Source organism: Phymastichus coffea, unplaced genomic scaffold (genome assembly GCF_024137745.1).
Source record: "Phymastichus coffea isolate CEN01 unplaced genomic scaffold, Cenicafe_Pcof_1.1 PCOF00040, whole genome shotgun sequence".
NCBI lineage: Eukaryota > Metazoa > Arthropoda > Insecta > Hymenoptera > Eulophidae > Phymastichus > Phymastichus coffea.
The window spans coordinates 1,167,396-1,190,708 of NW_026706851.1; the positions used below are offsets into that span (position 1 = coordinate 1,167,396).

The 23,313-nt window shown below is 38.6% G+C and overlaps 4 protein-coding genes across 7 annotated transcripts in view; 1 reads left to right on the forward strand and 3 right to left on the reverse strand.

Annotated features, from left to right (window-relative positions):
• Positions 1 to 4,697, reverse strand: part of LOC131664056 (polypeptide N-acetylgalactosaminyltransferase 2) — a 67,349-nt gene extending 62,652 nt beyond the window's left edge. Inside the window, exon 1 of the mRNA XM_058934910.1 lies at positions 3,762 to 4,697. Coding sequence (XP_058790893.1) covers positions 3,762 to 3,851 — 90 coding nt within the window. The 5' untranslated portion in view covers positions 3,852 to 4,697. The remainder of the gene's footprint in view (positions 1 to 3,761) is intronic.
• Positions 4,698 to 7,899: 3,202 nt separating this feature from the next.
• Positions 7,900 to 12,084, reverse strand: LOC131664070 (zinc transporter 6-like). Of its 2 annotated transcripts, none has more exons than XM_058934932.1 (7): positions 11,853 to 12,084; positions 11,553 to 11,708; positions 11,215 to 11,464; positions 10,087 to 10,284; positions 9,872 to 9,974; positions 9,353 to 9,469; positions 7,900 to 9,208 (listed from the first exon to the last, which is right to left on the reverse strand). In XM_058934932.1, the coding sequence occupies exons 1-7, from the start codon at positions 11,896 to 11,898 to the stop codon at positions 8,720 to 8,722; spliced, it is 1,359 nt and encodes a 452-aa protein (XP_058790915.1). In that variant the 5' UTR covers positions 11,899 to 12,084; the 3' UTR covers positions 7,900 to 8,719. The 2 variants fall into 2 exon arrangements, with proteins under 2 accessions (XP_058790915.1, XP_058790916.1); XM_058934933.1 differs by having other exon boundaries at positions 9,075 to 9,271.
• Positions 12,085 to 15,299: 3,215 nt separating this feature from the next.
• On the forward strand, positions 15,300 to 18,580 carry LOC131664047 (protein fuzzy homolog). 2 transcript variants are annotated; one of them, XM_058934895.1, is made up of 6 exons: positions 15,300 to 16,493; positions 16,563 to 17,113; positions 17,162 to 17,571; positions 17,628 to 17,825; positions 17,909 to 18,108; positions 18,218 to 18,580. In XM_058934895.1, the coding sequence occupies exons 3-6, from the start codon at positions 17,179 to 17,181 to the stop codon at positions 18,573 to 18,575; spliced, it is 1,149 nt and encodes a 382-aa protein (XP_058790878.1). In that variant the 5' UTR covers positions 15,300 to 16,493; positions 16,563 to 17,113; positions 17,162 to 17,178; the 3' UTR covers positions 18,576 to 18,580. The 2 variants fall into 2 exon arrangements, with proteins under 2 accessions (XP_058790878.1, XP_058790877.1); XM_058934894.1 differs by having other exon boundaries at positions 17,179 to 17,571.
• A 16-nt stretch (positions 18,581 to 18,596) lies between these two features.
• LOC131664048 (inorganic pyrophosphatase) lies at positions 18,597 to 21,612 on the reverse strand. 2 transcript variants are annotated; one of them, XM_058934897.1, is made up of 8 exons: positions 21,358 to 21,612; positions 20,615 to 20,850; positions 20,140 to 20,226; positions 20,005 to 20,068; positions 19,867 to 19,929; positions 19,401 to 19,614; positions 19,190 to 19,299; positions 18,597 to 18,934 (listed from the first exon to the last, which is right to left on the reverse strand). In XM_058934897.1, the coding sequence occupies exons 1-8, from the start codon at positions 21,557 to 21,559 to the stop codon at positions 18,903 to 18,905; spliced, it is 1,008 nt and encodes a 335-aa protein (XP_058790880.1). In that variant the 5' UTR covers positions 21,560 to 21,612; the 3' UTR covers positions 18,597 to 18,902. The 2 variants fall into 2 exon arrangements, with proteins under 2 accessions (XP_058790880.1, XP_058790879.1); XM_058934896.1 differs by lacking the exon at positions 18,597 to 18,934 and adding an exon at positions 19,048 to 19,109.
• Between the last annotated feature and the right edge of the window lie 1,701 nt (positions 21,613 to 23,313).

A 23,313-nucleotide genomic window follows, 5' to 3' on the forward strand; every position in this document is an offset into this window, starting at 1 on the left:
GCTACTATTACCTTTCCCTCGGATGTACTCGTGACAGCAGCACGTACATAGCGCACTGCGTGCTATGTTTTCACGAGCTGGCCGAGCTTAAATCACTCTCTTTTCACGAATAAATGCAACATCGACTGTTGTTGCAGACAACAATAGGTAAGTGAAAATTTTCAGTCTTCTAAAAGAGATGGGGAGGTTGATCGCATGTTGATGTTGATCCTTATGACTAATATCTACAAATACCTAGTGTACCTCTGCAATGCTCCAGATGAACGTAGTTCTTGACGTAAGAATAACAATAACTCCATAAACACTGAATCTTGAAGTTCAATCTTTAATCTTTTTTATCTTTGTAAGCAGTTTTAGCTTTTATGAAATGGATTTCTTACCAAGGAGGAGCGTCGTATACTGTGGTTGTAATCCGAGCTATGCAGTCTCATATATGCATATCTTTGCATTGCAAATTGAACACAGTGTTGTTACATTGAGGTGCTAGAAATCGATTTTCCTGCCTGGTTCTCGTAATTCTCGACTGCGCGCTTATTGCATAGGAAAATGAGCGTAAATTTGACCAAAGCGGTTTTACAATGATGCACGACGTGCGTGACGATATAATTGGCGTAGACGACTAGCGCGGATACATGGAGTCGAAAGCTTGTAGGACGAACAGAGAGATTTATCGGAAAGTCGGAATTAAGCCGCTTGAAATGCTTTTGAGCGTTTTCCGTGAATGTGTATGTAAACGGGATCAGCTTGGCCTATTAGCACGTTACGCGGAGTTTAACCCGGAAAACTGCCCCGTGCGGACAGTGCATAGCGCGAGAGAAGCGGCTCTCGGCGTTTACGCGCACCCATTCTCTCTCTTCTCCCTCTCTCTCTCTTTCTCCCCCCCCCCCCTCTCTCTCTAGCGCGGTTGCAGTGTGTATAAAGGTAGAAAATGCGAACTTGGCAGCACATATACATGGTTATTCGATCGACTGACTGCATCCATCCTTTGCTCGCTCATTCAAGAAATTTTTACGCTACGCTTACGATCGAATACGTGCTTCCCGTGTTTCCGTATATATGCGTATATTTCCGCCTCCCTAATGATATATTATTGTATACATCGGTCTGTATAGGCTATTCTAAAACAGCTCTCAACAATGCGCATCAAAATTAAGCGTCAAGCTAATCGATATACATAGCTCACTCGAATGCATGTTGTACGCAGACAATATTCATCATGGATCCCAGCTCTAATACTTTGCCTAAGCTATCAATAATTATCTCTCGCATAAAGTGAGCGCTATAAATCTCCAGAATTAGTCCGCCACTAATCAATTTCGAAGCAATCTAGAAGCGACGATTTTTTTTTTACGAAACAGTTATTATTTCTCGCTTTCGAGTCTGCTAGATGAATCAGCTTTACCATTTCTGCTGCAGCTTGATTATTGAATGAAAGGACAATTTGTTACCAAATAAAATGATCATCGACGAAACTCAAGCGAGCGATTTTCAATCGATACACTGTGAATCGGACAGAAATATTCACGAGGAAATACTCACGCAATAATCATTAAATCAACATCAACATTGGCGGCGCGCAAACATCGACTGTTACAGACTGCACACAGCTCCATCAGAATATTCAAGTTTGGTTAACGAACCGCATATTTTCAAACTGTCTATCTCATCAGTTTCACGTAAAATATTTCACGTGTAATTTTGGTTTTGCTTTTACTATAAACGCCAGCTAATTCTCAGTTGATATTTTGTAGACAAACACTGACACAGAATGCTACAAAATTGGTTAGTCGCAGTTTAGATATTATCGATAATTGTTCAAGCGTAAATTATCTATATTTCACCGAAACTGTTGAAAGAGTAAGCCATGACAAATTTTACCCATTTACTATCCTCCTCTTGTAAAAAAAGAACCTGGCAAAGTGAATCTAGTTTATTTATGATCTATTGGCTGCAAAATAGTCACGTCATCAGCTATCATGTGATTAGTATATATATATGTTATATATACTCATGAAAGATTATTGTAGATTTTCGTAGATGCTCCAATGTGTATCAGTACAGTTGGCATGAATTTTATATTAATTGATTAATTTAATTATACTATTATCAAAATAAAAGCTGTCTGATACCTCAATAAGAAGTTAATTGAACTTTGCTCTATGCAAAAGTTTAACTTCAAATAAAAAAAATAGGCAATAAAAGTGCAGTTTCAGCTATGTTAAGTCATGTAAAATATTAAACATTTTTTTTTGAAAAAGTACTAATTACAACCGTGAATGTTATATACCGGAGTATGTTATTTACATCGTGAATGATATGATTATAGAAAACTATAATATATTTAGAACTTATAATACATTTGTTATTATGTTTTTCAAAATTTTGAATGATGATTTTTGAATACAGAACTTAGGATGATAAAAACTTAAAACTTCATTGATAACATTTTCAAACCATACATGAATATAATTGCTATGAATAAATAATATCGCCAGCTATGGCTCATATTAAATCAAAAGAATTTTAATGCATATTGAATTTTCGATTTTTTAATTTTGCCAATAAAAATGTTGCTCTATATTCGTGCATTAAAATGAACGAAAAAAAAGTTGAGCGCGCAGTGCGCGTTAAATATCACTAGTATATATATATGAATATCGATTGAAGAGACTTAAGCTCAAAATATTTTTACATTCTTGATTCGGTAACGAGCCGTATTAATGATTTTTTCGCCATCCAATTTCAGACACCGTTGGAAAATAGACAAAGGTGAATATTTATATTTCTTACGTCTTTTTAAATTTTCATTTGACGACGTGTGTATGATTGTTCAAAATAAATTTAGCTTTCATAGCGTACTTGTTTATCCTGATTACTTTTAAACTTTTTCTTTAAAATATAATCGTACGTCCATTTCTAATGATGGCTGACAATACATATGCAATAACTATACATTTTCAGGTTACTTTTTCACGAAAAATTGTTGATCAAGTTTCTTTAAAAATCTAGTACGACTAGATCGCATAAAAAAAACGAAAAAAAAGGTTAGTGTTGAACTTTGATAACCCTTCAAGCAAATGTGAACTTTGTCCTGATCACTGCTTAGCACGCGATCACGCGAATCGAGCTCTACTCAGAGTAACAACATACTAACACAACTGTAAAATTATTCGATTTTTTCCGTAGTTTTTTGTTCTTCGTAGACTTTTTTTTAAGTCTTTCAACCTGTTTCAAGAGTAGCTTTGGTTTATTTCATGTTCTACGTTCGATAACATCCAAAGACGACTACTTCTTTATCGATAGAAATGAACGAGTAAAAAAATGAAAGGAGTTTCGTTATACATCGCTCCGCGACGCAAGCCTAGATTTACAGAGTTCCATTTGAAATGAATTTTACAATTTTAAAAGCCATACATTTAATAGAGAACGCGGTCGTACGCACATTCGAACGAGTAGCAAGTAAAAAGTAGATATAAACGCAATCAAAAGATCCCAAAAGTCGCCTGAGTAATTCGATAGAAGAAGTGCACGGAAATGTTTATCGTGTAATGTTTCAGCGGGGCTTGTCAATGAGTCGCTCTACGAGCTTTTCCACTTTGTCGATAGACAATTGGGTACTTAACAACGAGCACACGTGAACATTACGAGTAAGATATTTGCAGGCTTTCTGGTCGATAGGAAGCCGCTTTCGTGTGCGGACCAAATGCGTTGCGTGACTATTTTTGAATCGCGCGTCGAGTGAAAATGAGTTGAGAACTGACCTTGTTATCTCTGGTGGTATGATAGTAGTAAACAAAACCGGACATCCAGATGCACGAGAGCAGCAGCACTATCTTCACATTTCGTCGCATGCTGAGTGTGTATTGCGAGCGAGAGGCTGCACTGTGTGTGTATGTGTGTGTATGCGTGTGTGGGACAGATATAGGCACGCTGGGACGCGCTCGGCTCGCGCTGTCGCAGCAGTAGGTGGCGAGCTGTGGGCGCGCGCACCGGCACTTTTATAACCTCTATCTTGCCAGCTGCACTTTGTAGTTCCCGCGTTCGGCCACTCAACTTGATTGACAGTTGAGGCACTCGGTCGAACTGGTCGCACGTACGTGCGTATGCATCAGGCTTGCGATTGCAAAGAGCACTCGAGCGAAAGGCGAGCTCGGCAGATCGTCGGCCGTGGCTCAGCGGCCAAAACAAAATAAAAATAGCAAGACCGACGGCGCTCTAGGTGGCGAGCAGTTTGAACTTGTCAACGAGAGTCGTCCGGACGAGGCGAGAGCTCAAAGTTGGCAGCCGCGGAGGGCCGGCGTTTGGCATGCCTCGTGGGAATGTTGTGTCGGGCGATCATCAAGGACTGCTGGCCATAACCTAGATGAGCGCGCGGCGGTGGGACGACGACGGTATCGAGGTCGAGCGCCAAAGCAGACGAGAGCGACAGGGCTGTCACTGGCAGCTGCGAGACACGCACTGATTAACCGTCGCCAGGAGAAGCCATACTAGCTAGCGGAACGTCGTGCAGCGCGAGGTGAGCGCGCGCAATGCTCGTTCGTCTCGGCTCGGCTCCACTCGCTCCGCTTGCCGCTGCGCGATACTGCGCGAGCGTGCGCAACTGCCTCCGCTCCTTCCGCCGCCAGCCAGTCGCTCGTTCTCTCTCTCCATTCTCGCGCCGGCGCTCTTCTTTCTGCTCGCTCCCCCGCCCTTCGCTGAATTGCTTTTCTCCATTCGCGCTACGTGTGAGTGCACACACCTTGAACGCACGTGCCTGCGCTGCATCCGTGCACAAACTCCATATGTTAGCTTTTAACTTTGATGAAAAACCATTATCGTTCGAGCATTCGAAATTGTCGGCCCAGTGAAATTTCTTACTCATTCTCTTTAATTTCAGTCAGCACCTTCACTTGCTACTCATGTTGCTCAATACTGCTCCAGGCATCATCAATCAATGACATTCTGACAAGCAAACCGAAAGGTTTAGGATTTTTCGATTCCGAGGACCTTGTTAAAATATTTCGAATTAAGTTTCGAACTGGAGAGAAAATGGACCAAATTATAATTTGATTGGCGTCTGAGAAACCTCCGTCGAGATAGTCGTTTATTCATTTATTATTTGACAATTGAGTTATACGGACAGTCGAACGTTCGAGTCAAGAATTTTAGACAAGTAAAGTTTTTTCATGGCAGATTTCATGTAAATAAAGTAGTTACGTAGCATTGTCCCAGAAGTGAAGTCAAATAGTGCATCTTGCAACAATGCCTTAAAAAACTTTTTTGGCTGAAACTCCGAACTTGTGCCTGTAAAATTCGCGAGCGCTCTCAGCTATATAAATATACTTTCACGTGTCTGTATATTGAATAAACAGCCGCGTGCCTACGAAAGTGCGACAGCAACTGTCATTGAAATAAGCTTTGTTGTTCTTTTGCTGCCCTTGTAACAAATAAAACAAAGTGTTCGTTTGCGCATGACGCGACCATACGCGTATATGTAGCAATTGTTGACTAGGAAATTAGTTCTTCTCGAAGAATGCAATCGAATGAACAGTTTACAGGGCCAACAGACCAACGAAATGGGCTTTGGCAAACTAGTAAAATACGCCAACTGTAGACCTGTTTGGCAGTGTGGTAAATAAGCCGGGAATAAGCAAACTAGATATTGCACATAAAGACAGAAGGCATGGAATGCACTTGCAGGAAGAGAAAATGGCCGATGGAAATGCTGGCTGCAGTCATCCCGAGGCTGGAAAAAGCATGGCAGCGGCGCAGAAATGGAAGTACGAGCAAAGAGGAGAATTCGAATGTCAAGTAGCCGAGGGATAGAGTAGAGAGGCATAGGCAGCAGAGAGAGAGAATGGAGCTTTGTCTGGTGGCGCGAGTGACAGGTCGCTACAGCGAGCCGTTCATTTATCTGCCGGGTCGCGACACATTTGCGCGGATTACGAGCTGCGCCATTCGAAAAAGCTCGGCTTCGCGAATTCCGCACTGATTGCACGAGTGGGAGAGGGCGAACGCGCCAGTCGGCTTTTTGTGCTGCTGTCTTCTCCTTCGGTCGCACTGGCAGTAGTGGCAGCGGCAGCAACGCTGCAGGCTATCAGGCAGCCAGAGAGAGAGAGAGAGAGAGAGACAGACAGACAGACAGACAGAAAGAGAGACAGAGAGAGAGAGAGAGAGAGAGAGAGAGAGAGAGAGAGAGAGAGAGAGAGAGAGAGAGAGAGAGAGAAGGTAGCCTGCTGCCTGCATCTCCGCCTTTTTTGCTCTTCGCCGCGCATCGACGTCTCAATCGTGATTCATTTATGAAAGTGCACCGCCAAATGGGACGTTTGCAAGCGGCAGCATGACTAAAAAGAGCCTCGTGCCAGTGCTTGCCATGCCAGCGTATATGGAATATTGATTTCCGCTTCGCTTCGTTTTACTTTTGTTATTGCATCGGTGCGAGAACATGACAGTCTCGAGGGATTACCAGCGCCGGTGCTTCCCAGTTGACGCCTATATGTGCGATTCGCCAAAATATTCGAGCAGCACGCCTGTTCGGCGATCGAACTCCCAGCGAAATCCAATAAAAGCGAGCATTTTAGCGGGCGCGGTCTCGCAAAGGCTGTTATTCGTCGCGATCTACTTGTCGAGGCAGCAGACTGTCGCCTAAATCAGGAACTGCCGCGTCAAGTGCGTTACCGAACGCTCGGGCTAGCCATTGCCGTGCACCTGCTGCTAAGGCCTTGCGCGTGCCGGACGCGCCGCTTACCCAAACAATTGCCTTCGCGGAGGTCTCGTTGGCCTCAAGAGCTTGCGGACGTTTATCGACCGAGTTATTCACGAGCTTTTTTGCGTCTTTTTGCCAATACAACACTGACGCTGCCATTCAGTGTTATCCAGTGCATTTGCCAATTAATGCCAAAAGACAATTCGATCGATTGTGAACAAAAACCAACTTCCGCGCAGTTGACTAAAGTCCTCTAATTGTGTCTTCAAATATCTTTGTCGATTTGACCAGACTTATTCCACAATTAAACGATCTTTTGTTCCAGCTCTATCGTCATTCAATGCTTTTTATGCTTTTGCCTAAATGTCTTCACCAGTGTCTTTGTTTGCACAAGTCTCGCACATTTCTAAAGGTCACTTAATATATACTTTTTCTATTGCCATATAGATCCTTCCGAAAGACAGGACAAGATATGTGCACGGCATTTTATGGAATTTTTACACGCTATTTCGTTAACGATGTAGAAGTTCATTTATTGCTATCATAAAAAAATTCACTGTTGATTTTATTATGATAATCTACGTTGTAATCTTAAACAGCAATTTACGCGCGACCTTTCAGAACAGCTAATTTATTATTAATTAAGGTGTACGGCAAAACCCTGTAAAACTAACTGTGTAAAAATATTCACGATATGCGTATTGTTTCCATTTGAAATACATTGACTTAAAATTACGTATCTTGATTCGTGTAAAATCAGTGACATTTATTTGAATGGGGTCCTGTTCGTTTGGCTTCTGTGTTTTTTAATTTGTATAATACTCGTCTCGAACATATTATTTGCATTACGTGATCGCTGTTGCAAAAACTGACATCTTCAAAAATTTTTAAATAGAATCTTCTTAGAAACAATAACGAATAAAATTGTAATATCAAGCAGAAAGTTATCTATCATTTAAATAATTTAATTTATATAAATAGATGACAACACACTTAAAGGAAATAAATGAATTAGTCTACTTGCGACAGGTTCAAAAGAATGCTACAGCAAACGATGATGAAAAAAAATGCTATTTGGTTTACGTACCGCTTTTCATCTTTTGGAAAGTCTTCCAAGTTCTTACTTTTACTTGCACGTAAAAAATGAAGCCGTAATACGAAAAAGGAGAGGATCGGAATCACGCCAAAAATAAAATAAGTGAAATCGTCGGTTACGTAAAAATTTGTTTATTCATGACTGGCTTCGTATTATTTATGCTTGCTCACATTTCTGCAATGAACAATACAATTGTAGGAAAGTTTTCATAACCGCTTATAACTTTAAAGGATATTTGCGGAGTGGATTCCAAAACAAAGTACTTAGAAGCAATCACGTAAACAATGAAATTATACAAGCGATTATATATTAATTTAATTAGTTAACAACGATTATTCAGCTAGCTTGGCGCTCGATGTAGACTTGTTCGCAACTGCAGGAAAGCGTAGCTCTGCTTGTTCTTTTTTCAGCGAGCAGCAGCAAGACAAAGGAAGCGGGAAGACGATCGTGAATCGGAAGTTGACGGTGCGTAGACTTAATCGGTGGAACAGTCACCAAACATGTCAAGCTATACTTTTTAAGTAGAAATCGATTAACGAGATCCGAATCAGGGAGAGCTTTAACGATTGACTCTTCATTCTGTTGGGTGTAATGCGCCGTATCACGCGATCTTATGCAGATACCGTCCAGTAATTTATTCGCACTCTTGCTGGGAAACTCGAGTATTGCTATTCGTCTATTAATTACACAGCTAGTTTATAAATGTCAATACATTACGCGCAATCGACGTTCGGTTTTTATGACATGTCACTACGTTGCTGCTGCAATACGTTAAATGTTATTGAATTTTATCACCTTTATCTTTTTTCAGTACTTCAAATTTTAATGAACACTGTGAACATTTTTACGGGCTTTATTTAAACACAGTCAATAGTGTTTCTGATATTGATACTCAAATAAACATAAGTTTATCAAAATGAAAAAGTTAATAAATATATTTATTGGCAATGTAGTCTAGTCGAACAATGCAAATCTTCAAGATTATACCTGGAACCTAAAAAAAGTGCATTTTGCACGGGCAGTCTCGGATGAAAGTACTTCTGACGAGGTTTTTCCAAGTTTCCTATACAGTTCGATACTCTCAGGCGATTGTCGTGAGGTTCATCTGTTCGTCTACCAGTAGAACTAGTCAAAGTACCGTCACGCAGTAAAACGTCTTCAATTTTAACGACATCGCTTGTCTCAATATCCTCGGTTTCCAGCTTCTTTGGCTTCTTCTCGCATTCTTTGAAAACTTTGCCCTGTAAAAGCTCGTCCATGTAATATTCGAACGGCAGCCCGACCATGAAATCGTTGGCAAGATTGATTGGTTCGCGAAACTCTTTGACACTCAAGGTAGACACAACTTGAGATAGTCGCTTGATAACTTTCGCTAGTACGTAATTTTCGTTGGCATTTTTTCTTATGCGCACTTCTAAACTGCCCGACTACAACCAAGAAAAACAAGTTCAATGAATATTTCAATAAACATTTTAAAAATTTGTCAAGCCCTATAAAATAAATTATATGAACTCTCAGGATAATGCCATGATCATTTGAACATTTACTATCAGTTTTCAGGTTTTACTTACAAGCTTTCCAAATGATTTCGTCCAAAATCTTTCGTTTCGAAATTCTAACACGCCATCAATAATAAGAGCTTCTTGTAAGCACCTTTGTAGCTGCTCACTCATATGATGGGATATATTCTGAAAAGAAAGTTTATTATCATCCATAAATACTACCATACTTTGGTTTACCACAAAACGAATTCATATATACAAATATCAACGTAATGATTACAGTGCATTTCTACAAATCGTATAAATCACTTTGCGAATTCCGATTTATCATTGTGAGTTAAAAAGTACGTAGAAAATAATACAACTCGCGGTGATGTAATGTATACATTTGAATGGATCGATTATGAGGCGTCTTTTATTCACTGTACTCAATTGATGTTATCAACACGTTTGTTGCTTAATTATTTTTATAATTGGTCGATTATCACTAGAAAAGAAGATTGCTAATTTTGGTATAATAACCGAAATTATAGTTATCGACCTGATTCATGAAAACTTCTAGTGAAACATATAAAGATCTGGACTCACTCGAAAAATAATGGATACAGTATAAAAGGCCAACGGCAACATCGATGCCACAGTCAGCGCAATCACAACAAAAGCAGCTACAATGTCGGTAATATACAATTGCCTGTTAAGAAATAAGGAATCATTGATGAATACGCGTTTGCGGTGGCACAATTTAAATAATGAATATCGCCAATGAAGTTCAAAAGTTGGGTATATATAGAAGGAGAACTTACCAAAAGTGTATTGTGAGGTGAGAGCCACAAAGGACGGTAAAGCTGATGAGGTTAGCAGCAAGTATAGGATTGATACCATTGAAGGTGGGACAGGGCAATGCCTTGCAAACAACGTGATTCAAGCTGGCATCGGGGTAGACTACTATTGTTACGAGATGTGCGACGACACCCACGACAGCACCTAATCCCAGACGGCCTCTGTTAACAATTCAATGGAATTCAGTTCAGCGTAAAACTGCTTGGACTGAAAGTAGATTATATCGCGCTACTTCCTTTCCTGGGTAAAGTTACGTCGTCAAGTTGCTATTTGAAAGTGTCGAATATTATTGGGTCTACTCGGATAAAAATAGTCGTCTGGCTGATTTATGCGCCGACAAGGGTGAAGATGACTATTGGAAGTTTTGGATATTCGGTAATGTTAGAACAGCTAGAATGAATGATATTCCTCCATGGGAAGCTTGTAGAATAAAAGAATTGAGCTGTTGCAAAGCGGACGTCGTGCTCGAAGATGATGTAAATCGCTGGAGCTATATAGTGTCGCGCTGTGTTGCTGTGCAACGTGCGTGAATGCGAAATTGGGTCGATGGACTTTAGGGGGTAGGTGACGCGCGAAGTGCACTTCTAACTTATTCGCGGACGTACAATGAAAATCATTGTTTGCGAAAAAAAGCAGCGATCTGGCGCACAGGTAATGGCGCTTACTGCAGGAAGACGTGTTACTGAGCAAGAATAGCGCGAGTCGAGACTATTCGTTTTGGAAAAAAAATGCCGCCTTATTCCACTAGCGCCATAGGCTTGTTGGCGAGGAAAAAACGTGAAAAAACGGGAAAAACGAGAAAAAACACGTGCACGCGTGATCGTCGAAGAAAACTAGCCAGGAGCAAGAGCGAAATGCCGATACCGTAAACAGTCGTCGCGGCGAAACGGTCTCAGGCGGTAATGGTTCGCCGCGGCGTAGAGCAGATAAGGGAGAGGCCGGCAAGTGAACTCGCGCCTCGCAAAGCGCTCGGTCAGCGATAAACCGAGCCAGTTCCGAGGTTATAGGTCGGCGAATACTGCGAGTACGTCGCCTTTGACGATCTGACGCTCGATAGGAGAGGCGTCCGACTCTTTGCCTCGCTCACTCACTCGTGCACGAGCACGGACTGGCGCTGCGCGCTTCTGGCGAGAGCGTCGACGAACAGGAGAGCTTGCGCCGAGAGGCAGAGGCACGAGGAGGCGAGCAGGCCGAACAGCTCGTAGCGCTCGAGGCCGAGCTGGCCGACGGACGGGCCGCAGCGGCTCCGCCAGCCAGTGTTCTGCTCCACCCAGACGGAGACCAGGCAGACCGCCAGGGCGCACACGTCGAACGCAAGCGCGTTCGCGTAAGCCCGTAGAGCTGCAAGTTGTCCGCTCGATTTAGCTGCGGGTCGACAGCCGTCGATGCTGCCAATGCCACCAGCTCTCCTCTCTCCTCGAATGCTCACCGAGGCTCTCGCTGCGGGTAGACCAAATCCACAGGTAGTACACCACGACGCCGTTGCATGGCATCAGCAGCAGAATCCACTTGCTGTCGGCCTGCCGCAAAACCTTCGACATCTCGACCCACAAGCCGCTCGGATTCTCGATAGCTGCTTCGACGTCTGCGTGCAACAGTCAGATGCCATTATTTCACTATTGTCCTTGGCAGACATTTGCCGATCCATGTCTGCCTTATCGCTCTGCTCTGCTTCTTATTTGCGATAATCAACAGGCTGCGCTTTGATCAAACGGGATTTTTTACTTGCCATTGGTTGGAGTTGCGCTGCTGCCTGACTCGTCTTTACTCTTCATTATTCATAACGGCAGAAAGCTCATGGTGTTAAAACCTAGTTGCTCCACAGTCGCACAGTTTGGCGCCGATTCACGGGCTGAAGCAATGCTGAGCGAATCAATAACTCGTCTTTCTGTCAAATGACCGACTCGAGCGAGAGTGCGAGGTACATGTTCGAGAACGACTGCCCTCTACGGCTCTGCGCTCGCTGCTTTATGTTCCACTCAACGCCACTCGAATGCACGATCATTTTTACAAAGAGAACATTATTTGCTCCGCCGTCACAGCTTACCGAATATCAATGATTAGCATACAACGCAGCGACTACTACAATCTAACTGCTGCAAGGTCTCCGCTAGTGGACGAGAACTTTCAAACTATTCGTTGGACTATGCACTCGGATAATAATCATCCATCGCGGCCAACTACTTGTCAATATAATGTACCGATTATGTATCCGCACTCGTAAATCCCAATTTACTTTATTGTCTGTTTTTCGCTTTATTTGCTGTCAGTCGACAGACTTTTTTCTTTTTACTCGCTGTCATTTCGATCAATTCGAAAATGTATCTTCGGTACATTCTTATATTTTAGTCGACGAAGAAAGTGTTATTTGTAGATTTTAACATCGTCAATCGACACAGTTGTATCCCATACGTCGTTACTTGATATTTACAGTTTTTTATATTCACCCTAATCTCTCAGTAAACTTGTTACCTAATTATCGATTTTTTAGGCATTACACTCTCACTGCAACTCAAACAACTTCCAAATGGTTTTTGTCTTTCTTTCAAATCAAGATATTTCATCGATCACTATACATATATCGATTAGATGAAATGTAGAGCGGATTTCTGCAATACCGATTAAGCGGTCACGTTCATGTACTGAATTTCGAAAACGTTCGCAGTGCTATCTACAACGTTGCAGTGTTTTTTAACGTTGAACATACATTTGTAATACCAATGAGTCTGGAGGGACACTTGTAACCGGCCCTACTTCACACATCAAAATTTATTTTCTCTCATTCCTTTTCATGTCCTTTCCGTCAAAAGCGGCAATTCACATGGAATAGCGCAATATGGTCTTTTCCAAATCCGTCGACCACATTAAGAAACACTTTCAAAACGGATATTCGGCTTGATCCAAGAAGCCTCACGTTATCGTGGTAATAGAGCAATTTGACGCGACTAGAAATTACCTCGAGACTCATTCAAGTTTCCCAGCAAACTTACATCGAAGCAAATACCGAGTTTGACTCTGCCAAGCCGGTTGGTAGAAATAGATATGAAATTACCTTTCACGAGTATGCGAAAGCGAACGACGCCCTCCAAAAGCGGAAACACTTTCCAACTAGATGGCACTCCTACATCCTGCGGAGCATAAAATGTTCAGAGCAGAGAGGTGATCCGCTGCGTTGATCCCGAAATCGATGAAAACGACATCGAGTCCGATATGCGCAGACTATACCCAAACTTACACGTTAAAAGAATAATGAAATTTAGTGAAATAACGAAATGCGTACTCTTCTACCATCAAGTACCATCAAGCTTATTTTGCACGTGAAAGATCTCTCATTGTCGGTGCAATTACTGTATTAACAAAGCCATGGGCAGAGTCCAATCTTTCATCCAAAGCGCCCTATAGGACCGACAAAAGTAGGCGCGCCCAAGCATTGCTAACTAGCGGTATCCTATTGAATTCTATAAATAGGAGTAAAAAATAAAAATTTCATTAATATCCTGTAAGAGCATCGGAACACCCCTTCCTTTAAGTACGATATATAGCATCGTGTGCGTTCAGGAGACGCACAATCGAATAAATTACAAGTCTATCCCTCTACTCGATGTCAATAGAACTGAGAGGATAGATGTTGTCACTGTAAATATAAGCCATAACTTTAATATTGTAAACTTAAATAGAAAATCCGAAGTATACGTATTGGCAGAAGAGTAAACAAGGCGTAACGTAATTGGAATATTGGAGGACGTACCTGATGAAACTATTGTCTGCGGAGATTTCAATGTTCATGACTGGCCATGGAGCAAAAATGCCGAAAGCTCTAGTAAGAATTTGAGTGAATAGACTGTATAACCCAAATTCATTATTCTAAAAGACTCTAATTTAATCATCCGCAATCCGAGCCACAACTGCATATTACCTAATGATCGTCATCTTTTACAACAATAACTGTGCACGTGAATCGGATAGGGAGAAATTAAATATTAACAAATGAACTGGAGTAATTTTAAAAAAGAAATAGATCTCAATATAAATTAGTGTGATCTAAAAATTAAAAACTCGATTGAAAAGTATAGAACAATAAAGAGTATCGCAAGAAAACGCGCGTATTAGCGATGGAGTAAAAATCTAGCGCAACAAAAGAATTATTAATTCTACTCACCCTGGTGGAATCATGAATGTCAAGAAGCAGTAAATAGTAAAGAAGAAGCTAAAGACAGGGCTTTTCAGGAGAAAAACAGCTTGACTAATTTGCTTGAATGTACGACGAAGAGATACACACGCAAAAATACATAAAAAATTTCCACACGAAGTTAATCCGAAGAAAGTAGCAAAAAAACTTTAGTCCTCGATAAAAACAATTGAAGAATAATCAGATCTCGGAAGAAAGTACTCCGAATGCCGAGTCGAACGATCCAAAGATCAAAGAAGCCGCAAGGAAAATCAGTGAACTCTAACAGGAAAAAAATTTTTGCTTGAATTTTTTATAATTGCCATAAAAGGCAGTATTAACGGAAACATTACTTAAGATTTCCAGTATGATTTCGCTACAAAAAACCTCAAGACTAAATCATTTCCCGGCAACGACTTGTCAAATGAAATCATAACAAATTTACCGCCAAATGCACATGAAGCCCTACGCGAATACTTCATCGAGACTCTAAAATCAGGAACTTTTTTTAAGAAGTGGGGAAAGTAGATTATCGCGCTGATCCCCAAGTCGGAAAACCAGGGATTTAGGCCAATTGCTTTGTTGCCAAATCTTCTAAAGCTAGCAGAGTATATAATTAAATGACGCCTGGACTTGTTCTCGGAGAATAATTGCTCTATCCTGAGAAGTCAATTCGGCTTTAGTAAGGCTCGCTGCTGCCAAGATAGCGTTGCGGTGCTAGCTACCGACGTACTCGTATACTGGACGTATACGAATACCTTAGAGCTCTCTTCGCCGACATCGAGGGCGCCTTGGACTAAGTCGTACCTAACATCCTTTCCGAAGATCTCATTCAGCTCGATGTTCCAAGCAAACTGATATGCTTTATTAAAAATAAAAAATATCTCTAGATGTTAACGATAGATTTGGTGCGAGCGCGACATTCAAAAATAAAAGACTTGCCTGGAGTGGAGAGTAGAAGTACCTAGGGACGCGGCAGAGGAAAGACTTCCATTCTATTTGGCTTGGGAAAAAACCCACAAGCGCAGATATAAGGTCAACTAACAGAAACTAACCGCTATAAATCTAGACTCGTTGATACTATAGACAATGGCTGTAATTAGTTTGGTTGGCTGATGCACGGTCGCACGGACAGGCAAAGATAGGATCATTCAGGAAGAAGTCATGTGCGGAACATCTCGTGTAACTTTGCTGCGTCGTAGTTCAATATTATAACTATTATTAAAACATAATAGGTATGAAAAATGTAACGCGTGACTCATTATACCAAAGATTATAGATGTAATTGTCGAGAATTAGGATGGGCTTCGTTAGTTATGGCGAGCATGGCTTTCAGAAAGCCAAGGCTTAACAGCTCGAGAACCATCCTCGGGGTTGTATCGACGCTCTAATGCAAGACGTTGGATAGTCGTATAGCTCAGTTATCGTACCGTGGCGTTCCCTAGATAGATCGCTGGCGAAGCTGGGAGAAAAAGAACGAAAGGGAAAACGAGCGGAGCGCGCCCAATTTCCTTTGGGCTCGAGAGGTCAGGTCTACGTGACGGGAGGGAGAAGGAAAGTGAGCCAGAACTAAGGATAGAAATACGAGGCATCGAAACACGAAATGAGTTTTTTGCCTTAAATTCTTATAAGGCAAGTCATAGTCGATGCAAGCGTGTTATTTGTATTCGCCTAATGTTCAAGTCCTGTTTTCGTTGACAAGATGGTATACGGCAGCTATTCAAGTCAAGCTTATTGTCCAAGTTCTCTTTTGTCAAGTCAAAGCCACTCTATCAACAAGAAAGCTATATAGCGTTATGAACATTTAAATTGTTAACAAACAAACAATTGAAAGTCATTTCGTCTACCTGAAAACTCTCGAAATTCAGATTTAGGAGGTCAAAATACGTTTAGAAAATTTGGTCGTTTCAAGTTGAAATTTGACACTGTCGCGACACAAGTTTTATCAAAATACCAAATGACTAAATTTGTCAGCAAAAACTTTTAAAAAACCGCCACACGAATTTCGCGATTAAATGAAGTTAACCAATATAGTGATACTTGAGTACACTTCAATCAAAGGGGTTTGCTGTAGCATGTCTTCTGGAATTGTGGACAGCACTCAACCGCTAAATTTTCTCTAACAGACACTCACCAGCCTTAACTGGAACGTTAACCCCTCATCACAGCTTGTAGCGCCACGATGCACAAAAACTCTCAAAGGTACTTAGAAACAATAGAATATCAAAACTTAGAAAAAATAGAATATAAAACTCCTTTCCTCCCTTTTAGTTGGAGTTTATATTTTAGGAGATCTGTATAGTGGTGAAGATTGAATTCCAAACAGAATCAATCCAATTAGTAATCGAACATAAGTCTATTAACCAATTAAGACTGTTGTCAACGTTGAAGAGAGTCAAGTCAAATACAACCGCCAAAACTCAACTTGTGAAAAAGGTCACTTTGGTGCCATCTAGTGCGGAAGAGTCTGGGCTCTGCCTCTGTTAACAGTGTTAACTCCGTATGCTAGCTACAAAAATTCTATGTTGTGTTGCGTTCAACACCTACGTAATTATCTTATTCGTTATTTGCAGTAAACGCGCAACGCCTACTACATCAATTACAAAACGCGTTTTAGAAGTTAAGCACATTTAGATAGTGTAATTTCAAATTAATATAAAGAATCCGATATCGCATTTCTTTTGTTCATCCAAAACCGTTTGTTTATCTCATTCTTATATTAATTTTTGTACAATATTCATAGAATGACAGCACATATTATGTGTCTCACCTCATCAGGAGGTATTCCACTATTCGTAAGAAAAAAAGGAGATGGTGAATTGGTAATGAAACTATATTATTTTTTCACTTAGTTTATCATAAAATATAAGTACTTTTACAATTGTAGATGACTTTTTCAAAAATGGCATCCTTAAATGGAGTACATATGTTTTTGAAAACACATAATGTAGAATTAATCAATACAGATATGCCAGACACAACAGTTGTTTGGAAAGAGTTCAAAGAATGTATTATATTGATAGCCATTGCAAGTGGAATCACAAAACATGTAATTGAAAAATTTTTAGAAGTAGTATTTAACACAATGATTTTAATTGTTGGCCTAAAAGATCTCGAGCAGCCTAGAAGTGTAGAAAGATTAAAAAGAGACTTACGAGTTTGTTATCCTATTATTGATACGCTTTTAGAATGTTTAGATGTTGGTGACAGAACTGGAACAAAAACTGATCTTATCAACTTAACAGACTGTCTCATGTGCTCCGAAAATCATCTGCTCCAAGTTAGTTTTTAAATAATTAAAAATGTTGAATTTTGATATAAGTAATTCTTTTTTAGATTTGTTTAGATGGTTATATGGAACGGTTGGATTCATCGTATGGGTGTGTACTGATTCATGATTGCATAGCTGTTGCCACAGATAGTTGGTGGTCACTAAATTCTATTGAAAGAAAATTATTAACTTTAGCAATTACTACAGAAAACAATGGTACAGCAAGAGAATTACCAGTATTTTTACCTTATAAAAGTCCGAATGTCAGTAATGATTTCAAATTAATTATTTGCCTTTTGAAACTAATGTTATTTATTTTTATGAAATATTTATTATCACTCTACAGTTGGCTTACCGACTTGTGAATGTAACCTTAGTCAATAATGTTCAAGTTTTAGCTTTATGTGGACCTAATCCTGAATTAGCTGAAATCGAACGATTAGCAATACAGTCTTGGAAAAACAGCATGGAAATATTACGAACTTCAGAACAATGTTATCCAAGAAATTTTCCAATGGCCATTACATTGGATTCTGGCATTTTAGGGTAATAATTTTTAAAGATTCTAAACCATTTCTTGATGGAATTACAAGATACACTTGACAATAAGCTTATTATAAATTTAAGTATATTTTAATACTGAAATATATTGCAGATTCCTCTTAGTTAATTTCAAAATTGGTAAGTTTGTTCTTAGTAGGAATGCTCAGCAATCAAAAAATCTCATATCTGGAACTCACCGATTAGACACTTTGAGAACTTTTTATCATTATGCAGTTGAAACATTTTTAACTTCTGACACAGCTGTCAAAGAAGAAGAAATTTTTGAAACTAAAACAATAAATGCTAAAGAAACATATTGGTGTTCAGAATACCACAAGTGTCACGCATTTAAAGAAAATGATCATATTTTTTGTGTTTTGTACACGTCAACTGTGCCTACTCACACTATGAGACTGATAACATTGAAAACTTTGAAAATACTTTTACATGACAAACAAGTTTGTTGGTAAATTATAAAAATAAAGAAACTATTTTTGTATTCAATTGCAATGTTTTTTTTATTCTGTTTCTTTTAATTATATGGAAAAAAATAATATGCTGATAAAATATCGAGCTTCTCTGTATTTGTGATAGTCTTTTTCTAAATTGTTCCTTATTTTAAAATTATGTTTTATATCATACTACAGTGGCAATAAATAAACTGTTTGAAACAGTATCTAAAATATCTTAACATTGTTGTACAATCACTAAAAAAAATTCTCGAGGTAAGGTGCAAGGCAAAGTGCACAAAACGTTTTTATGTTCTATAAGAACTCTGTAAATGGCAGCCTTTTTTTTCACTGAAGATGAACGTAGTGCCATTTGTCGACTGAAATAATCAAAATATTTTTTATAAACTTTCGTGTTGGAAATAATATAATACAGAAGGAAGGATAATATAAATCAGGTTTGAAGAAAAAAATTAAAGAACTGTAATTTTAAATAATTAACAAATCTCTACAGTTTATTCGGTAATTTCGTCTTTAAAAAGAAAATTCTGTTAACTGTAACCAAATTATAACAGAAGTCAAATAGAACTTATAAAAAATAAAAACGAATATAAAATTAAATATTACAAACTCACCAATAGGATCAATAGGTACAGCTGGTTGTGGCTCTGCTGATTTATCAACAATTTCAGTAGCATCGTTGGCTGTGATTTGGAATGAACTATCAGCCAGTGTTACGTTTGTACTAGAACAAAAATATACATATCAGTAATAAATGAGAGACTGAAAATAAAAACATATAATTGCATATATAGCCTACAAGACGGAAAATGTGGTAGTACCAACCATGAAATGTCTCCAGCACTAGCTTCTTTTTTAATGAGATTTAGCCAGTGCTTGTGGACTTCTTCAATTACATGTAATGCAAAATCTCTTGCTTTAGCTTCTCCATTGAAAGCAAACTGATTTTCTGGTTTTCCATCAGGTATTTTGTATATTTTGAACCATTCAATGGTAGCTTTTAGTAGACCTGGGTAGTGCTTATCAATGTCTGCAATATCTAAAAAATATTTATAAATAAGCCTTTAAGATATACAATGTATTATCCACAATAACATTTCATTTTCAGAAAACTTAATAAGTTATTATCTAATTTAGTTAATCAATATTTTTAATTTTTGTTGCATACCATTATGCATTTCATGCAATTTTCATCTACTTTACAAAGTGAAATGAATATTGCTACTCAAAGTTATTGCAAAAATTAATTGATATAAAGTAAATTTTTTAAACTCAGTAATTTATCAAGTACCATTCATTTGATCAGCTAATGGGTCATTTACATCAATAGCAATAATCTTCCAATCAGTTTCACCTGTAACAATTTTGTAGATAAGAAAATGGAATTTTTAGTAATAACTTAAATAATATATATGTTCTTTTATAATACCTTCATCAATAAGGGCAACTGCTCCTAAAATCTTTACTTTTAAAACTTCTCCTCTTTTAGCTGCCTAAAATTGTTATAAGATTAAAGAGTATTCAAGTATTTTCATAAATCAAATTACAATATGTACAAACTTACTCTATAACCAATTTCTAAGACATCAATTGGATCATTGTCTCCTTTGAAACCAGTTGCTTCATCCAGGACCTCAGGATTTTCCCATGTCTAAATATTTTGATATATAAATAATACATTAGTCAAATTATATAAATGCATATGTTTTTGGAAATGTTTGGACAATGACAAATGAACAAATTAGTTTTGAAATTTAATATTAAGTTAATATACAATTCTGTGAAAATTGTATAATACTAGGCGATATTGACCTTGGATAGAAGCGTTTCGTTATCAACAGAGGAATTATCTTCTATGCAAGGTTTTATTACTGATTATAAGATTGCAATTCTAAGTAACTTGCAAGACTATTTTAGTTAATAACTTTTTAACTTATTTTCATGAGAGTTTGCAAATGTATTTTCTTACAAATTTTTAAAAAAAAGCTTTCATGTTTTACCTGCTTTATTTTCAGAATAATATTGGAAGATATACTCACTTGTGGCAAAGCTCCATAGTTCCAAATATACCCATGGTGTGGGAAACAATTAGCAACATATCTAAGTTTTCCATTTTTCACATCTTGTTTAATCGGATTCAAGGTTTCTTTCAAATTGATTTCCATTTTTGCATTTGTCCACCTTGGAATCTCAACAACCATGTGAAAAGTTTTATTTGCTTCATCGGCAAACAAAGGAATGTCATGCATTGGTGATATTGGACTGGATTCATTTTCTGAAAAAGAAATATCAAAATACATAATTGTTATATTCAAATAAAAACATATTAATTGTGAAATCTTATACAATTTGAAATAACATATTAATAAAAAAAATTTGCAAATACAATGTCACTAGATGATTAATGGGATTTGCTCTAGCAAGTGATGTTAATTATAAATTTTATATTAAAAATTTTTTATGTGCAATGATATTAATCTTTACCACTTCCTTGACCTTAGCAGTCAATGTTCAGTATTCAAGAGCGTGGTCATCGTGGCAAAAAACGGTAAAGTGCAAAAATTCTTATCGTATTAAAGTAAGATCTGTTAAGCAAGACGCGCATGAAACTCAATCTCGCAAAGCCGACACAAGGCCGAGAAATGTCTAAAGAAAGTAAAGTAGTAGGCAATAAATACTCAGGACATGAGAAGCAGCAGAAAATGAACATGGTAGGTTAAGTTATGGGTACACGATAAGCTGGGGCAGACTTGAAAAATGAATAAAAAGTAAAGTAACTAACTGAAAAATAATCTGTAGTCGGGTGAGTTTGGTGCACCGCGCTCGACAGTCGTGAAGTTGCTGGACATGTTGCTAGCGAAGATATTCGTCGGCAGCTGCTGCTGAGCGCGAGACAAGTACGAATTCTGGCACGATCGAGTGAAGGAGAGCGCAAGCTTATTCAAACCGCGGCAGCGTAACACGTGCAACGTCGCCGTAGACATTACTTTTTGCTGAAGCGCACGCGTGGCGCGCGCGTCCCGCCACTGTCGGCAGTGTCGGCATCAGTCGGCATCGGCACTCGGTAGTTCGGCACACGACATATATACATATATGTGGCCTCCAAAGCGGTATCTCGACCAACAATTGCTGCTGACGGGCTCTATCCCCTCTCATCGCGCTTTTGTCTACGCGTACGCTGTTGCTCACAAGTATTATCGGATTGAAAATTAATGTTCATTGTCTCATATTACTCGTGGAAAAGTCCTTAGTTATGTAACTTCCATGAACTAACGTTTCGCGTGTGACGATCTCTAAACATGCAGTGCTAATTCGTAAACATTTTATGAAGCATCTTTTATGAAGTAACCTTGTCGTTTTGATAGTATAGTTGCAATGATGTACATACAGACGACTTATAAAAAATTAGCGTCGATTACTTACATTTCTATAAAAAAATAATACGTCACACTGTTATATGTCGAAAGAGTTTTCGATCACACAAAATTCCATTCATATATTTCGTATTCAAGATTTTTACATAAAACTAACTTATTTGATAGGCGATTACAGGCTATTTAAATGGCTCTGGACATACTGGTTAATCAATTGTTTCAAATTTTGTACATTTGTTATATATAGAGAGATAAACATTTTCCCAAATCTTCATTTTAAAAATATACCAGGGCAAAAATTATTAATTTTTAAAAAAGTATGAAAATTTGTAAAAAATGCTGATATTTCGGAAACCAAAATCGATATCAGGGTCTGGCTTTTTTAGGAATTCGCGTAAAATCATAAAATTTATTAGCATTTATGGATAAAAAAATAATTATTTTTCCAAAAGCTATTGAATTTTCTTTTAAATAATTGCAAATATCTCAAAACCTGATATATATTTTTAATTATTGCACCAACATGTTAAGAATTTTTCGTATGAAAAAGTGAGTGAAAGTGAAAGTGTGAGTTCGAGTGAGAGCGAGAAGGGTGAGAGAGAGAGAGAGAGAGAGAGAGAGAGAGAGAGAGAGAGAGAGAGCGATATCGGCCGATTTTTGGTGGCGGCGCGTGTCTAACAAGGGAACCACCCCAACCCGACCTCACCGATTTGAATGATTTTGGGGCATGTTGTAGTACTTGGAAAAAATTAGATACGTGTTTTTATTTATCGGCCCATAAGGGCTTTTAAGGGGTGAAATACACCCTAAAAATCGACCCCTAAAACCAGTTTTTTTAATATTTCTCAGCATCAAATCAATCTCAGCATCAAGTTTTCAGTAAACTCAACGTTAAAAAATTTCTTATAAAAAGGCGCTTTTAAGGACATAACATTTATACTGAAGGGTTGCAACCCCCTTTTTAATAGGGGTAAATACACTATTTTTTGTACTGTTTTACGACATGTAATACAGTAAAACAGCTCGAGTGATTTAAAAATCGCACTGATAATGAGAAAATACCAAAATTAAATTGACGTGTTTCCGGATTAAAAAAAAAATGTTTAAGGGGTGTTTCACCTCCTAGAAACCACCCCCGTCAAACTATCAGCAGGTTAATCCACCTAACCCTGGGATAAACAAGTTTAGTTGTTTGTTATTTCTTGAAATAATTTAATCCTATGCATGAGCGAACTACCTCAACTAACCAACCTGCCTTTAACCCACCAAACCCCCATAAACCACCCTTACCGAACCGCATACGGGCTAACCTTATATAAATAGCAAAAAATAAATGTATTTATTTCCGGCCATCCGGATATATC

Bases quoted from the DNA above. Each gene is read 5' to 3' on its own strand.
- LOC131664070 (XM_058934932.1), bottom strand. From the start codon at position 11,898: ATGAAGAGTAAAGACGAGTCAGGCAGCAGCGCAACTCCAACCAATG. The intron at 11,465-11,552 runs GTGAGCATTCGA...GACAACTTGCAG, and splicing joins TACCCGCAGCGAGAGCCTCG to CTCTACGGGCTTACGCGAAC. The intron at 9,470-9,871 runs GTGAGTCCAGAT...CTTTCTTTTCAG, and splicing joins CTGTATCCATTATTTTTCGA to AATATATCCCATCATATGAG.
- LOC131664047 (XM_058934894.1), top strand. From the start codon at position 17,036: ATGACAGCACATATTATGTGTCTCACCTCATCAGGAGGTATTCCACTA. The intron at 17,572-17,627 runs GTTAGTTTTTAA...ATTCTTTTTTAG, and splicing joins CCGAAAATCATCTGCTCCAA to ATTTGTTTAGATGGTTATAT. The intron at 18,109-18,217 runs GTAATAATTTTT...AATATATTGCAG, and splicing joins TTGGATTCTGGCATTTTAGG to ATTCCTCTTAGTTAATTTCA.
- LOC131664048 (XM_058934896.1), bottom strand. From the start codon at position 21,559: ATGTCTACGGCGACGTTGCACGTGTTACGCTGCCGCGGTTTGAATAAG. The intron at 20,851-21,357 runs GTTAGTTACTTT...TTTCTTTTTCAG, and splicing joins CGACTACAGATTATTTTTCA to AAAATGAATCCAGTCCAATA. The intron at 20,227-20,614 runs GTGAGTATATCT...CAAAATATTTAG, and splicing joins ACTATGGAGCTTTGCCACAA to ACATGGGAAAATCCTGAGGT.